Source organism: Podarcis pityusensis (assembly GCF_964106645.2).
Source record: "Podarcis pityusensis genome assembly, chromosome: 5".
In the NCBI taxonomy this organism is placed as follows: Eukaryota; Metazoa; Chordata; class Lepidosauria; order Squamata; family Lacertidae; genus Podarcis; species Podarcis pityusensis.
In genome coordinates this window covers 76,950,116-76,967,992 of record NC_138032.1, presented here as the reverse complement: position 1 = coordinate 76,967,992, position 17,877 = coordinate 76,950,116, and the positions used below count along the sequence as shown (strand labels likewise).

Here is a 17,877-nt window from a genome sequence, read left to right as displayed (position 1 = left end):
TTGATCTTCTTGCAGTCCATGGGACTCTCAAGAGTCTCCTCCAGCACCATAATTCAAAAGCATCAATTCTTTGGCGATCAGCCAGCTCTCACTTCCATACATCACTGCTGGGAAAACCATAGCTTTAACTATACAGACTTTTGTCGGCAAGGTGATGTCTCTGCTTTTTAAGATGCTGTCTAGGTTTGTCATCGCTTTTCTCCCAAGAAGCAGGCATCTTTTAATTTCGTGGCTGCTGTCACCATCTGCAGTGATCATGGAGCCCAAGAAAGTAAAAGGTGCTTAGGTAGTAATTAATCTGAATCTGTGCAGACCAAATCCTCTTTCCATGTGCAAGCCTGTTTTTTATCTGCATCTTGAAACAACCTTTCCCCAGATGCATTTTACGATATTTCCTGGACCTCCTTTTAATAGTCTCTTTGTCTGTTTCAGCATTGTTCTATCATGATTTTCATTGCATTTTAAATTGGGGCAATAAATTGGGCTCTTATTGAGCATCCACCAAAGGATAGCAGAAGGTATCTGCGTTTAAATCTCAAGGACTGCAGCAGCTCTGTCCTTCAGGAATTGCACTGCAATGTCAGGGTTAGCTAAGATGGAGAACTGAATGTGCCTGACTGCTTTGGGGGAATCCTTTAGATGTTCAGGAGCAGCCTCACCTCTGTCAGTGCTTAGTCCAAAATCATATATCTTTGGACAATGCATACCCAAGCCTCTTGCATGAGTTTCATGTGCATCTAACTACTGAGGAGCACATCTTCTTGCTCTGTAGTCCAAAATAGGTAAACTATTTTGTTGAGAGCACTGAGAAAACTGATTGCATCCATGTGTGCTGCAGCTTCCACCAGTATCACACACAGGTCTGGTTTGTAACCATCTTATCTTTTGCCTTTTCCTTTAGAAAGTTGTTTGCTCCATTACCATTTGCTTTTGCCTTAGGATTCCCAACTGGATGGATTTTGAAGAAGACAAGCAGGAGCTAGGAGCTGCAACTGAATGAGAGTGTTTTGACTAGTGTTTTTGCACTCATTGGTCTAAAATTACTGAGCAGCTGTATCATCTTCTAACGTACATGTTCTTTATATCCAGTGCTATTTTTCTAGCAAAAGAGCTGCTAGAACTCACCATGAACTCCTCCTTTGTTCTCTTATAATGGCAATGGTACCCATCTAAGAGATGCTGGAACCAAGTTCCAGTGAGTTCTGGCTGAAAAAAAGCCCTGTTTAAGTTAAAAGCTTTGCTTTCGTTTTTTAATAGAAAGCTGAGGATTCAGGCAAGTGGTCTGGAGTACCCCTGGAGGCAGGGGACAGCGCAGCTTTTGCAACCATCTGATCCCTTTTCAGCCTTGAAGTGCATGCCTCTGTTGCAGTTTTTAAGGCTGTCTTATTTCATAAATGTGTTTGATTTGAATATTTGGAAATACAGAGCTAGGCTTTAGAAAACAAATGGATGTGACATGCTGTTATTGTTCTTTCCTCTCTCTCTTTCATATGTGATTGTCTCTTGCCAGTGAAGCTCATTTTGATGTCTGAAGTACATTGTCATGAATTTAATACATGGGATTAGTGGTGGGGTAGTGGAATCTGTGAGTAGTATTCATATGATTTCGGCAAAACTGCTGTGTTCAGTAGCTTCAAACATTAAATGGCTTGCAATATATTTACTAGAGGAAAGCGAGAGAGTCAAAATTCTATGGAATTTTCCTTTCAGGGAGACATATGCTGCAGCCTGTGCATTACAGTGGCCCTGCCAAAGTGTGGTATATTTTAGGAGGGAAATGCAAATAAAAATGTGTATAATTTAAATGCAGTTGAAGTTAGAAAAAAGAACAGTGAAAGGGACAGGGTAGACCACAGTGTATACCATCTTGATGGCTTCTGAGACTTTCAGATGGAGAAGAAGTGATATGGATTATGGTTATTTATGAATGATTTATTAATGAGCTGGTTGCATGGGAAATTGAGGGTTAAATTTGGTGAAATGTGAAGGGTGGGTGACACTGGAAGATTGGCAGTGTTGGGGGGGATGTATATTATATATTTATAGATATTTTCCCCCAGGGGTTTAATTTTCACCCTCTGCAGGCAGTTCCAGTTGTTTATTACTGGGGTCCAGATGTCAGACAACAATGTTCAAGGCCATGTTAGGGAGGAATGTGTGCATGTTTTTCACAGGCAAAGTGTTACTCAAGAGGTATCAGAAGGAAATGTTTCAAAATTGATGAATGACTATTATAGGTAGATAAAAGAGGATTTACTCTTCTCGACTATTCTGCGGACAGGTTATAACAATGCATAAAAGCCATAGCAGAAATTGGTAATCAAACAGGTGATGTGTAGGGGGAAGGGATGAATGTATTTTGAAATGATAGTTGGAAAAGTTATTTTATTTGGAGCAACAAAAGAAGGAGGAAAATGGAGGGGACATCTGGGGCGTGGGTGGGAAGTCAGTTTTTAAATTTGTATTGAATTTCTATTAATTTGGTGACAATTTCTTTAAAATTATGGAAAATCAATTAAAATAATTGGCAAAAAATACTTCGCTTGAGCTTGTTGTAGGTTGTACACATAGTTCTAAATCATGGCCTGGTGTTTCATGTAAACCAATGATGGCCATTGCATTTGTGTTTGCTAATGGAGACTATCCAAAATATTGTGATTTGTGCAAAAACAAGGGCAGCAAAATATGTGAATAAAAGCAAAGGAGAACATCTGCAATTCCCAAATTCCAAGCAAAGGCTAGAATAGAAGAAAATACATCTTTCCAATTTATGGACCATGCTTCACCCTAATGTTCTTGCAGAACAGGCCGTCCACATGAGTGTTTGAACAATTGTAGATGGGAAGAAGTTCCACAGAAAACAGGGTGGAATGGATTTGTGACTGAACCCATGTGAAACTGACATGGAATGGAATTAGGTTGGTCTGTCCAAGTGACATTACTTTGGTAGGGTAGGGTTTAGAGCAGGCATCCCCAACCTTCGGCCCTCCAGATGTTTTGGACTGTAATTTCCATCATCCCTGACCACTGGTCCTGTTAGCTAGGGATTATGGGAGTTGTAGGCCAAAACATCTGGAGGGCCACAGGTTGGGGATGCCTGGGATAGAGTGTTCTGCCCAAAGTGAAACCCTTGCCATCTGGGGTCTAGATCTTTCTAATATGCCTAAGTACAGAATATTCTGTTCATTCATCTACTTCCAGGGTAGGGTGCAGAAGGGTATTGTTAACATAGCTTAGTAATGGGGGGGGGGTGGTGGAGTTACGAACTAGGAATTCCTGACGCAAAGCTCATCTCAGCCATGAATTCACACTGTGGCCTTAAGCAAGTCACAATCTTGCATCTCCAAGACCACATTTATAGCATAAAGGCAGTAATGCTAACCTGCCTTACAGGATTGTTACGGAGAGAGTTTATGTGAAGCACTTTTGAGCACTTAGGAAAATTACTGTATGAATAAACTTAAGTTATTTTTAGCAAAAAAAGCAACAAGGTATGTGTATATTTATCACAGGAAATCCATTAATAGGTTTGTTGCGTACACAATCCTATATGCAGAGAGTGGACTCTTTTTCTGAGCGTGGATTCTTTGAGTGAGTCCAAACAATGTCATTCATGCGTAAAATAGGTGCTAGTGGTCTTGGAGGAACTCCAAGTTTTGCAGAAGTACATTAAAAATGCTATGAAAGAAAAGAACCCTAAATGTGGGAGAAAACCAAAGCAGCTCAATGAGGAATGAATGTACTTAGCAGGTAATGGATGTTGGATGAGTGAGCAAGGAGACTTGGGTGGAATGGAATATCTCAGAAGGTGACATAACTGGCTAGCTGGAACCCTGAAAAGGAATACTCCATTGCACAAAATTTCAGTGTCAGTCCTATTTGTATTAAGCATAGGGTAGAGACACAAATCCTGTCTCAGAGTAATAACTTCCACCTCTGGGTGTTCTGGGAAATACGGAACAGATTTTTTAAAATTGTACTTTAGTTTCCATTTAATGAACAAACACTATACTTCTACGCTATGATACTTTCTAATTCTCTAGTCAGTATTATAGACTTTGCTGAATGCGTATTAGCATTATGTTGAGGGAAAACCGACCAGTGCGTCTGTTGACCACTTGATGGCATCGCTACGTTGTACGGAAACTGTACTGCTGCCTTCTGTAACACATCTCTGTACTTCTTTGGTGAGAGAACGCATTCAGAATTTAGAGTGCCAGAATAGGAAGGCAGCTATTTATTAATAAAGTCCAGTAAATGAAATGAAAGCTTGAGGCCTCATTTTCCAAATCTTATTCTCTTTCCCTAGTTTACCACTAAGTATTCTTACTGATTCTATTCGCCTGTATAAAAACCAGTGGAACAGCCATTTAGATTTCCTTCCTCTGCCTTTAATTTAGAGGCAGCATTTGTCATTTTCATCTTTTCTTTGCTTGCTGCATATTGCCACGTTTCTCTCAAAACAGCAGCAGGTGAGCCCCATTCCTTCTTGGGGAAGCCTACAGGGTCCTCCTGAGAACGTTGGAGGAATACACTTGCAGGACATGGCCAAACATCTGCAATGTCAAGGACAGGTCAGACTGTTTTAAGTGCTTTTTGGGTCCCCAGGAGCCGAACTCCTGCATTAAACAAAAATCAACAAGAACAGCGTTCCCAACATTTGGCTGCCAGAGGCATCTGGGCAACTTACTAGCAGCACATGCAGACAGCATCACATGTCTCCAGCATTTAGGATTCAGAAGTGTAATGCCTCTGAAGACAGAGGCTCCATATAGCTTTCACATGTAAACAGCTCAGGGTAGCCAATGTGGCTGGACTCAGTCGCAGGACTCCCAACTTTCATCAGCTTCTGCCACCATGGCCAAAGTCTAGGGATGTTGGGAGTTGTAGTCCAACAACTTCTGGAAACCACCATATTTCTTGTGTGTATTTGGTGGTGGTGGCCCCTCCCTGTTTTCAGGAGATTATGATAGTATAAGACATTACAAGGTACAGTGGTACCTCGGGTTAAGAACTTAATTCATTCCGGAGGTCTGTTCTTAACCTAAAACTGTTCTTAACCTGAAGCACCACTTTAGCTAATGGGGCCTCCCGCTGCCGCTGCGCCACCAGACCATGATTTCTGTTCTCATCCTGAAGCAAAGTTCTTACGAGCAGTAGTCTCGTAATCTGGGGAACCGGGTTCGCGTCTCCGCTCCTCCACATGCAGCTGCTGGGTGACCTTGGGCCAGTCACACTTCTCTGAAGTCTCTCAGCCCCGCTCACCTCACAGAGTGTTTGTTGTGGGGGAGGAAGGGAAAGGAGAATGTTAGCCGCTTTGAGACTCCTTTGGGTAGTGATAAAGCGGGATATCAAATCCAAACTCTTCTTCTTCTTAACCCGAGGTACTACTTCCGGGTTAGTGGAGTCTGTAACCTGAAGTGTCTGTAACCTGAAGCGTCTGTAACCCGAGGTACTACTGTATATCCAAATGCATCTTGACTGGGAAGAAAGAAAGCCTATGAACAAGATAGTTGGTGGTTTGGGGGGGGCAGGGGTGCAAAGTTGGATAGGTAACTGATGTGTTTATGCCTTGCTCACAATGCATGTACATTGCTGAATTTATTTATGTTGGGTTAGTGTAGACTTGATGACTAGCAACAGAATGTGCAGTTTGGCTCTGTTGAAAATATTTTGGGTTTGGATGGTGCAAAAATTGATCAATGGTGGCCCATTCACATAGGCAGATAGATAATCTCTGAATGCCATGGCCTATTGGAAGCAACTCATAATGACTAGCAGCTGAGTGAGTGGAAAGACATTGCATCTGAGGTGAATGTGAGGCAAATATATAATATCTGTCTCTGGTAGTAGTATGATTTGCAAGGGTCCGTTCTTCACACTTGATTTTGCAGACATTTAAATGATGGGTGGGCATGCATGTGTGAAACAACTTTAAGATTAAATTCTCTTCGTTCATTCTATATGGGAAAGCATAATGCCTTTTCTGCTGGGTTTGTATAATTGTTTCCTAAAACTAAGAAAGATCATTTGCTTTAGTCAAGAAGCACTAATGACATGCTAAGCTGTCTGTGGAATGTTATGTTTGCGGGCTTACATGATACTTTTGAATTGTTCTGTGGGCCATTAAATCAGTCTGGCCGTTTCCTTGATTGACCTATAAGGACACACTGGAGAATTATGTGACAAAATTGCCATGAGGAGATGCTTCACAGCTTTTGGTTCATAGTTAGCGGGGAAAAGGAAAAGAAACCCCCTCTTTCTTTCACAGTTTTACTCCTGAGTCATATTGAGTAACAGTGATCTGTGTTCCAGGAGCAGATACCAGAAAGAATGTGAGAGGTTTAACTTCAGCTTCTGAAAGGGTACGAAGCAGAACATTTCTCAGATATGCAAGACTAATCTGAAACAAAATACATTTTAAAAAATGGTTTCAGGGCCTGCTTCAGAGTCCGGAATCCTTTGGCAGATGCCAGGGTCCCGGCACCACTTATGCCTGATTTATACCTGACCTGCTTGATTCCCACCCCCAGACCTTCACTCCAAGCATCATCATCTTAATTTCTCAGAATGTTCCAACTTAGTATTGTTTGGGGCATTGTGGGAAACTAAAATGGTGGTTAGACCCAGGGGCCTATTACTTATTTGGAATGCTGCTGCTCCATTTAAATGGGAAAAACTATCACATGGTGATGGACAAACTTTATTGTTCAGATTGCTTCTTTCAGGGTTCAGGAGGAGATAATATTTACTTTTATTTTCTATTTTGATGACTTTTATCATATCTCTAAAACATCTGTTTTTGAAAATTGAAGTTAGTGATTTTCGGGGAGGGCGGGGCTGGGAGTGGCATGAAAGTGGTTAGGCTTTCCTGGGGCACAAAATAGCCGGTCACTGTGTACGGCTTCATTCTGCATTCCTGCCATACCAATCCCCCTCAGCCTTTTAGGATTATTAGAATATTCAACTGCATACAGGAATGGCCACATCTTTTCATTTTCACATGTGGCTTGTCTCATACATGCCAGGGTTACGTTCCTGACGACCACCTTAATTCCACTTGCATCCCCCACTTTCAGACTGACTGAAGCATGCAAAAGAGGACACCCCCCCCCTTCGCGTCTCATGTGATGGATTTATGGGCCATAGTGCTGGCAGTATTCCTGACAGTATGCGTAGTCGACTTTGCATTGTACATTTTGTGTGTTAGATGTGCTGGATATGACTTGCCGACATTTTTCTTTTAGTTATCCGAGTGTCTTGGCCTACATGTGTATGAAATATGACATTTCTGTCAATTGTGGAAGGATCCTAACCACTTTGATACCACCATGAAAGAGTAGGTCATTGAGTGAGGGCCAGGAATCCTTCTATACGACTTTCTTTTGTTTCCCCCCTTCCATTTAAGTCTACCCCACATGAATATGCAATCTTACTTCATGTTCACTCTCTTTGTTGGCATGGCAGAGATTTTCAGATGCAGTAGCATCCTCTTGTTCCCTTTCTGTCACTCCTGTCAAGCAGCCTCATATACATCTCCTTTTTCTTCTTTTTTAACAATTCAGGTCATTAGCTGAGGCAAAGAGAGGGAATTGCTTTGGATGTGTCCTTTTGAAAGTTCTTAAGCCTTAATTAAACATACAACTGGTTGGCCTTTTGACTTGATGCATTTTGATCTCTTGGCTAATCAGGGCACTTAAAGAAATCACCATTACTTTAATGGGCTCAGCTTAGAAAACCAATCAAAACAGGAACTCTGGTGAACACTTGAGTCATTCATAGCAGTGGTGCTGTCAAGCGTTGTTTTGTATTTTTAATGGAAACTTATAAGAATCTGATCTTCCGATGAATGTACAAATGTAAAGCTGTCATCATGCAGCCCCCATTGGAGGATCTGTAGTGTGGCATCACAATCCTGGATTTGCATGAGCAAAAGTGGTTGGGAAGGTGAAAATGAATTTAGTAATTTCATGGGGTGGGAAGAAGAGAGGGGTAATGTGGGTGGGGTTGGTGAGTAGCACAAACACAGGTGCAGCCCCATGTTGTGTAATAAAAAGGATGTTTGAACACATGTCATTTGTAATGCCAATTCCTGGATGCCATTCTGTCAAAAATCAGAGCCCAGGGAAATTAAGGGGTATGTTTCCCCATGGTAGGAAGCCTTAGTTCTCAATGGAGGATGTCATTGGGCTGCATCTGTTTATACTTGGATATTTTTTAGGGTCTGTGTAAACTGCTTTAGTTCACTGGAATGAGTTGGTTGAATATTTGCCTGCATCATTTAGAAGATTTAAGGCCTAATCCAAGCATGGAGAACAATCCCCTTAATGATTCCAAAGAAACCTGCAACCTGATCCTAGCCATGTTCACTTGAAAGCAAGGTGAGCAAATATCCTACTTTATAGAGGAGAGTCCTCTATTTGAAGTGTTCTCTGGTCCAAGTCTTCTTTAAAGATTAAGAACTATGAGAAGTGGGCAGGGGCTTTGGTCTGTGTGCCTGCTCACAGGTGTGTCCAAGTACTAACTGTTCAAGGGCAACTACAAGGTCCCTGATCCCTCCTTATAGTTCATAATCTTTCAACCAGGCATGAACCAGAGGATCCTTCAAATAGAGGACTCTTTGCCTCCAACAATTAGTACCTGAACACACTACAGATCCTTTGGTCATTCTCCCCTGCTATGGTGAGATGTATTCTACTCCTATTTAAATTCCAGTAATAATTTCCAAATTTGCATATGTAAATATGATGCAAATGTGTACTATATTTTTGGTGATGTATTTCCTCTTTTTGAGGGAATACATAGGTAGCCACCCTACTTGAAAGGAAGGCCCATTAATTTCAGTGGGGTGTACTTCCAAGTAAATATATTTACACTTAAAAGCAAGAAAAAGAATCTTATGCATATTCACTGAAGCATAAGTCCTACTGTGTCCAACAGGGCTTACTCCCAGGGAAGTGTGCATAGGATACAGACATGAAAAAATATAATTATGCCCTGTATTACAGCTACACTTTTTTTCACAGCCAACATAAACTAGAGAAGGCATAGGTTCCAGTGATTTAGTTTTTATCCATACAACTTTTCTGGAATTGAAACTTTCATTTGCAAAGGCACAGAAAAATACATTTCCTGGTCTATTTCTGGTTTATGAAGATAACCTTTATGATGTAAAAGTCTTCAGCCAGTCTGCTTGGAACAAAGCATCAACAGAAGCCAGGGCTCCACAATCATGCAAATGTCTGGGGTGGTGGTGGTCTGAAGTCTCTTTTATGCGCAGTGAAATGCCAACTTCCAGTGCACACGTTTAGACCAGAAATATCAGGTGTTTCCACCCTGGATGGGCAAGCTTGCAGGATCTGAAGTTTTGTTTTGTTTTTGTGAAAACTACCTTAGTAATGAGGCTAAGCTATTTTAATGTACCGAGTTGAAATGACATTTGCACTGTATATGTGCATATTTTAATCAGAGAGGGAAAAGAATATACACTGGGCGCTTCTACATGTAAAGGTTATCTGTCTATCCATCTTTGAGGTTTTCATAGAATCGTAGAATTGGAAGGGACCCTGATGATCATCCAGTCCAACCACCTGCAATGCAGGAATATGCAGTTGTCCTATACAAGGATCGAACTTGCAACCTTGGCATTATCAGCAGCATGTTCTAACTAACTGATCTCTCTTTCTCTCTCTCTCTCTCTCTCTCTCTCTCTCTCTCTCTCTGAAACACTACACATTGATGATTTTAAGTTGACTTCTGTACTCATTATTTTATGTTAGGATACAGGAGTGGTAATCTTAATTTTAATCTACTTCACTCCACTATCCAGACGATTATCATCCTTTTTTACAAACCTAGGTAAAGGTAAAGGTACCCCTGACCATAAGGTCCAGTCGCAGATGACTCTGGGGTTGCAGCGTTCATCTCGCTCTATAGGCCGAGGGAGCCGGCATTTGTCCACAGACAGCTTCCGGGTCATGTGGCCAGCATGACTAAGCCGTTTCTGGCGAACCAGAGCAGCACACGGAAACGCTCTTTACCTTCCCGCTGGAGTGGTACCTATTTATCTACTTGCACTGGTGCGCTTTTGAACTGCTAGGTGGGCAGGAGCTGGGGCCGAACAACAGGAGCTCACCCCGTCGCAGGGATTTGAACCGCCGACCTTCTGATCGGCAAGCCCTAGGTTCAGTGGTTTAGACCACAGCGCCACCCTAGGAAGGCTAAATATTTCACTAAGCCCTGTTAACGTTCCAGGATTTTTGAATTCCTTGTACAGCTCTTGCAAACCTTACTTGCTGTGTAGAATAGCACACAGCTAGCTGAGTCTTGTGCCAAGTGTCTGCCGCTGTGAAATGGAATCCTTACAATTGTTGCCAAATTTCCCTTCCGTTTCCTATTATGTTTGTTTGCTGCTTAGCTAAACTGCTTTAGGAGTTTTAGCTTCAAGAACAAAAAAGTCAGGGGTGCCATTTCTATGAGAGGGAGGGGAGGTGCGAAGGGATTTCAGGAGGGAGCAAAATTTTCAGTACGGTTCAAATAACTGCTATCATAAATTTTCAAAACGGAATTGCAAGAAGGCATGCATTTTCAGAGTATTCTATACACTTTTCTTTTCATTATTAGCATTTTTATTAGGGTTTTTCAGGAAACATATTATATCCCAAATGTGTATAAAATGAAGGCACAAACTGGATTGCAACTACAGCATTGTAAATCTCACAATTTCCTACTGCATGTGTCCTTTTGAAAGTTCTTAAGCCTTAAACAACATGCCCTATAAAGGTAGGGCCAGACTATGCATTAAGTTAAAAATGTAGTTTCTTTATCCGTGCTTGTTTTTAAGACTTTAAATAAATAGTAGCCCAAGGGGTCCTGATTTTGACTGTGCTGTAGAGGGAAGGGGTTAACTATTTTCTCTCACACAACACAAATCTCTCCAAGTGCTACATGGCACACAAAGGAAGCTGCCGTTGGTAAAATAAAAATGGGATATTTCCTTTTGCTTATATCTTGCATTTGTCTCTTCTCTTTTTATACTGTTTGAGAGCAGGAAGATATGATGGAATAAAATAGCCCTTTTTAGCAGCCACCTTCCAGTGTTACTTGATATTGTTATGATGATGCTATTGTGCTCTGTCAAGCAAGGAAGAAACCATCGTCCTGGGCTTTGTCTAGCTTGCTTGCTTGCTTAATGGACTTTGGCTGGTGGCTATAAGCTACTGGAATCTTCTGGACGTAACTAGCAGTCAGGGCGAGAGTTTGAATCAGTGTTCTAGCTGCACTTGTGTGTGGCAGAGGAAGGGAACAAAAAGCAGTTTAAATTTGGGCCGCAAAAAGAAACCATACTGACATTCTGCAGCTGGCTTAGGAAATCAGCAATACTGTTGGTGTTTTGAAGGTGAGCGCTGTCTGTCTGGTTAGCTTCTACCACTTCCTCCATCAGGGATGGAGAAGTAATTTGATTCAGTAGGCATTCAAAGCTAAATCTGTCAGATTTGCACCAAACAAAACCCCAAAACATAAAACCATTCCTCACACCTTTTTCTGAACTTACATCTGCTTCCATCCTATTTTTTGCTCTGACCTACTCTTTGGACAGCAATATCTTGGCAATTCTCATGGTTCTTTGGAAAGGTTTGCTACCCTGCAGCTTCTGCCTTTGCTGTTAATCTGAGATGACACCAGTGCCAGGTGAGCCCTCCTAGTGATTTGTGGGTTCCCCCCCTTCCTTTTTTGGTCTCAGCCTTGCTATACTTTTCTTTTTTATCCTCCCATATTCCCTCTCCAACTGAGACTCAATAAATTACCTGTGTGACACGCTAAGCTTTCTCTGGCAGAGAGCCTGGGAAATCAAAACTGTTCCCAAACCTAGGCCTCCCATTTGAAAGTGAAGTGTTTTCTTGTAGCTACATCAGGTCACCTCCTTTGGAGGAAAATCATATCCCTATAATTAACAAGGAGTAAATTTAGATAATGCAGCCGGCATAAATTTATGGGAAGGGTCAAGATGGAAATAATTTTGCAAGCAGGCCATCTCTTCCTGTACTGCACAGCTTTATGGTGATCTAACCTTCCGAAAGGAGCCATTGGGTTTTTCTCATCTGCTATTGACCTAAACTCAATATCTTCTTTTTTCTCTATTTTTGTTGTTGAAATACTCTTATGCAGCTTTGTTAAATGTAGATTTTATTTATTTAATTACTAATGGGCTGAATCTGGATCATGGGTTATTCAGTGGTGCTCAGTGGATTCTTTTGGAAAACTGGTGGCTCTCCATGGTTTCTTGCTCTTTCTAAGTTGTGAAGTAATTGTGCTTCAACAGTAGTAAACTGTCCCGTTGGTCTGATAGCCAGAAATAGGAAGCAGAGGGGGAGTGTTGGCGCTGGGGCTGGATGCAAGAACTGAACGATGGAAAAGAAAGGAAAAACAGTTAAAATCCAAGATCATAAAATGATTCCATAGTTATCAGATGGCCCCAAATATGTGGTCTCAGACATCCTAGAACTTCAGAACAACAAATGTTTTGTTGAATATAGGCAGGTTTTCTAGCAAATTGGTGTCACAATTGTGCACCAGACCCTAAAGCTGCAGGATATGCTTTCCTCAACTAAGGTTCACTTGTTTGGGATATCAGGTCATTTACTCCTGTTCCCTCAGAGTTGTTTCCCAAAGTACTCAATACAATTCTAACATTTCAGAACAGGGATGCCCAACTTCTTCATGCTCTGTTTTCCAGAGAGTATTCTGTGGGCTTGAGAAACATTTTCCCATACAAACTGACCTCATGGACGGTCAGGCTTAGTAATAAATTTGGTACCATATATCAGTAAGGCAGTTGTAGCCGATGTGATGTTTTCAAGATCTTTCTGGACTACAACTCCCATCATTCAAACCATTGATTAAGCTGGCTGGCACTTATAGGAGTTTTAGTCCCAGTCATCTGGATGGTACTATATTGGCTTCCTCTGGAGTAAGGTACTCCTCACAGTTACAGGAAAGAAATACACTCAGCTATAGCCAGGACACTGCATTCAAAATCTGAAGAAAGATGTAGTGATAAAGTGTGAGCTATCTATTGCAATTTGAAAACATTTCCCTCAAATTAAACATTATATTATTTCAATTTGATAAGTAAATAAAACTAACCTTGTTTTCCTTTATTGTTGTTAGCCACTCGGCTTCGGCTGGGGAGGGTGGGATATAAATAATAATAACAATAATAATTTATTATTATTCTGTAAAAGAGAAATTGTGAAGTGATGTATCAAACCTTGATCAATATTTTTTTGACAGTACTGAAGCATCGACATTCAGGGGATGCATACTCTTCTTTAGTAGTAGCTTTTTGATCTTTCTCTGAAGTCTAAAAAAGGGGGGGTGGAGATTGAAACTGAAAATACATGATTCTTTTTGCATTAAGAACAAAAAAACCCCACACATTCATGCTGCCTTTGTTCTGAAGGAAGTAATAACTGATTCAGTTTAACAAGCTACCAAAACATTCAGAATTTGTTCAACAGTCAATCTTAGGCCTTCAAAAGTGTTCTTCTTTTCCAGATTTTTAAGTGTCATACATGGTGTCGTTGTTTAATGCTCAAGATTGAGTTCTCCATGCTCCATTCTAGACATGCTTGGAGGACATTCCTTTTTAAAGGAATGCAAAGCCCAGCACAGCCTCTTAATACTGGGGTGTGCATACATTTATAATGAGCAAAACATTGAATTGATCGGTTCCAATTAGGATTCATTTCCATTATCCCTTTCATCACTCATTCATAAGTGTCTGGGGGGGGTAACTTTCTCTGGCAGCAGTGGAGGTCCTCTTGGTGGTTGTCTCCATCCATAGACATTCTAACATTTATTTTGTCATGTTAGTCTCCCTCTGTGTACACTGCTTGTGTCATTCCAGGGCATTCTGAGAAAATGGCAACTGCCAGCCAATGGAGACCATTTTCTGTTGGCTTCTATCTCCACTCCTCCAGAGTGTCTCAGAATGTTTCAGTGTCCCATTTGGGGGAAATAAAATAGCAGCTTCCAGGAGATAATCACAAAAATCCAATCCACCATCAAGGGCTTCTTCTGTACTGTATATTACAGATGTATATATTTATATTACATTTTTGTCCTGCTATTCCTCCAAGGAGGCCCTGCAGTATTGGTGGCCCATAATCCTCACAATAATTATGTGAAGCAGATAAGACAGAGTCTCAGTGACTGGCCCAAGGCCACCCATTGAGATTCAGAGCTGAGCAGGGATTTGAGAACCCTGATCTCCCTTGCCAACAGATTGTGAAATCATTGTGCAACAAAGTTATCAGCAACCTACTTGTGCATTCTCTTGCACAATCTTGTTTCGTTGATGTAAAACATTTGACCAGCAGAATAAGTATAACACTAAGTGTCTTTAACTTAGCACCATGTTCAGGGCCGTCTTTAGCATATACACCGCTGGGGTGCAAAGATCCACCCAGCGCCCCCAAATTTAGTTTAGCGCCCCCAAATTAACATTTATTGAGCTTTTTTGGGGAGGGAGGAAGCCAAAGTTTTTGACCTTTTTTTAGGGGAGCAAACTCAAAGTTGTTGAGCTTTTTGGGGGGCGGAAGTAATCACTCACCTGTAAAAACGATGCAGTGGAAAAAACTGCTTTTGTTTCATGACTTATCAGGAATATTTTGCACTAAGGAGTAATAGAGGAGGGGGGCAGGGACTTTCGCTCCATTGCTTTTCACTGCCACCGATCGAGAGGGACCGGTATACAGTAGGTATACATTTGGCACCCCGCACCCCTTGCACCCTCTGGGTAAATACGGCCCTGACTATGTTGTATACAACCATTTATTCTCTAGATATTTTGAGACCTCTTGAAACTTGGGCACATTCCTAGTTTGCTTGCTGGTAAATCCAGCCCATCCTAGATCAGCCACTGTTGTTTCATACAAAGTTCTGAAAACAAATCGCATAGGTCTTTTAAATAGTCTGCGGAATAGACTGGCTTAACAACAGAACATTACAAGTGAAATGAATTTGCTTCCCAAAAAAACAACAAAAAACTCTAAGGCGGTTGATGCCAAATTTTATCTGCAAATTTGCTGGTTGGTTATTGAATATTTTTAGATTTGCATATGATAGTCCTTGATAGTTGATTTCATTATATGATATTTGCCAATAGTTGATGTCATGGTAGTATTTAATAAATGATATGTAATGGCATTTTATAAGTGATAATAACATGGCTACAAAGCAGTTGTATTTAGTATCTGACAGCGTTTGATAGTTTATATGCAGCTGTCGACTGACAGCTGATAGGAAATCAGATTTCATGTGTGATATTTGCCAAAACATTTAAACAAACTTAAAGCACCCGACTTTTGAGGCAGAATGTACATATGCAGAATGTAAAACTAAATAGTGCATTCAAAATATCACATTCGAAGTTGGTCATGGTCAGATGTCTAGTATTTGCCAATATTAATTTCACTTCTGAAAAGCAGTATGTGCCCTCTATGCAGTGCTATTTTTCTAGAAAAAAGATGCCAGGACTCACCATAAATGCCTTCCTTGTTCTTTTATAATGGCAATGGTGTCCACCTGAGAAGTGATGGAACTAAGTTCCTGTGAATTCTGGGTGAAAAACCTCTGTGCCTCAGCAGGTTCACTTTTTCAGTAGATGTGACTTGGCCCCAGCTTTCTAGATTTTCTTTTTTATTATTATTACTTTTTATTAAGTTTTCAAAAGCAAACTCAAAGAAGAACATAAGTCAAATTTCCAAAAACAAAGTCCACTTAAACATAAACTCTTGCATCCAGCATCTTAGTGTTTTCTTATTTACACTGCGCTTTGTTGCGCTCAGACTTCCTTCCTTCCCTGCTTCGGCTTTCACACATTTAACACCTACTCCTACAGATTCTTATTTACCCTCCACCCACATCACAAGATTTAAGTTAATCCTGCTACAGTTTTTAAACTTCTACAATTATTCCGTATATATACAACAAATTTATTCCACTCCTTTTTGAACTTTGTTACTTTTTGATGTCTAATCTTATTAGTCATTTTCGCCAACTCGGCATATTCCCAGCTTTCTAGATTTTAATCTACCTGTTTCTTTTTCTCCTCAGCCTGTGACCTGATGACCCTGGGGATATTAGCCTTAGTCACCTCCACTGGATGTGCTTCTGCCAACGCCCTGCAGTCTTTGACAGATGCCATGCACATCCCCCACCTCTTCGTACAGCGCAACACAGGAGGGTCCCCACGGACAGCTTGCCACCTAAATCCTAGCCTTGAGGAGGATGAATACACGCTAGCAGCCAGGCCGCCTGTTCGCCTCAATGATGTTATGCTGAAGCTAGTCACCGAATTGCGATGGCAGAAATTTATAGTGTTCTATGACAGCGATTACGGTAAGTGCAATGAATCATTTCAGAAACATCCCCTGAGTCTCCATTTCTTTGAATGTTCTGTATCCTCTCTTTCCGCCGAAGAAAATAGACCAAAGACATGTTTTGGTATGGTACTTTGGGTTTTTTGTGTAACCAACGGGGAAAACGTGTTGAATGGACACACTTTTTTCTTGCTTGCTTGCTTTCTTTTGAGTGAAAGGTTGCTGTGAAAACTAATTTTCAGCCAGACTGCAAGTTGCTTAGCAACACCTTATCAAGACAGCAGAAGTTTGATTCATCTCACAATTTTTCAGTAAAATATTAATAAACTGTTGACACTGATTGGCAGGGTTCATATACTGTATGCAAGGCAGTACACAACAAGAGTTCCTAAAGCAGTCCTCTGTGATCTGCTTCTTTTCAAGTCTCCGTGTTGCTAGCTTTAAAAATTAATTTTCCATATTGCCACATGTGTAATTTATTTCTTTACAGCATTCCCCCTACTTCTCCTTTCTGTACTGGATATCATTGCAACCTATTCCTCACATGATAGGATTAGCATTTCCTCTGTGTCATAGGTACAGTCCACATGAAGAATTTATTTCTGGCGTGAAACTTCAGACTTGATCTCTGCTGCCATGCTGAAGTGTTTGGAGAGCAGAAACTTCTGACCTGAGGTCCAAACTAAATGAGATGGCGTTCATGTAATAATGAGCAATTTTAGCTTGTGGCTTTAAAAAAGTGAGTAGTGGGCACAGAGAGGGAGCAGTCCAAATCAGAACCCATGAGATTTTAACCATTTTACCTCTCTGAGGTCCTGGCCTGAGTTTCCCCTCTCCTCCATGCTGGAAGAAAAGCTTCAATTAGCACAAAAGGGAGGTTTTTCCCCAATGTGAATAGCAGATACAGAGTTCCCCCAATCCAGATCAGGAATGCAGTCTGTAAGGCAAATTAGCGTATTTGCAGGCTCCCCAAAAGCAGAGCAGGGGAACTGCTTCCCTCTTATGGTTGATGCAACCAATCATTGTGACCGATGGGTGACAAAGAGGCAGATGATTGACTCCTCTCACATGGTTGCACCATTCACTTTTAGTTGAGGTACATCACTGTGCCCATGTGTGAAAGGGACCTTACCATATGCAAGTTCAAGCTTAGGAAAGATCTGGGCACGGGGCTGGATGTATGTGAGATATATGTCAAACAGATGTCAAAGCCAGACAAAGGTAGAATCCCAGAGCTCACTCTGAAAGTTAGGCATGGAAAGAAGACAGATGTCCTCATCAGGATCAAAACACTCATGGCTGGAAGGTGGAAAGCAAATAGTGAAGTGGGGCTGGTAATAAAAATCACATGCACACTATCATGAACCTGCTCTCATAAGGAGATTTGAGCCCCTTATATGCAGTTTCTTCTCCATGGTAGATGTGCCCCTTAGAAAGATGGTGTTGGAAGCTGATATCTGACTCACCCATCTTAGGCCATATGTTTTGAAAG

General features: G+C 41.1%; 1 protein-coding gene and 1 long non-coding RNA gene across 7 annotated transcripts in view; one reads left to right on the top strand and one right to left on the bottom strand.

Moving 5' to 3' along the window:
• The window catches only part of GRID1 (glutamate ionotropic receptor delta type subunit 1), a 707,273-nt gene that overhangs the window by 286,106 nt on the left and 403,290 nt on the right, over window positions 1–17,877 (top strand). For all 6 annotated transcript variants that reach the window (XM_081004876.1, XM_081004878.1, XM_081004877.1 and 3 more), the window contains exon 3: window positions 16,120–16,404. In XM_081004876.1, the coding sequence (XP_080861002.1) occupies window positions 16,120–16,404 (285 nt within the window). The remainder of the gene's footprint in view (window positions 1–16,119; window positions 16,405–17,877) is intronic.
• Window positions 1–17,877, bottom strand: part of LOC308476934 — a 347,257-nt gene that overhangs the window by 139,731 nt on the left and 189,649 nt on the right. The gene's annotated exons all lie outside the window — the stretch shown is intronic.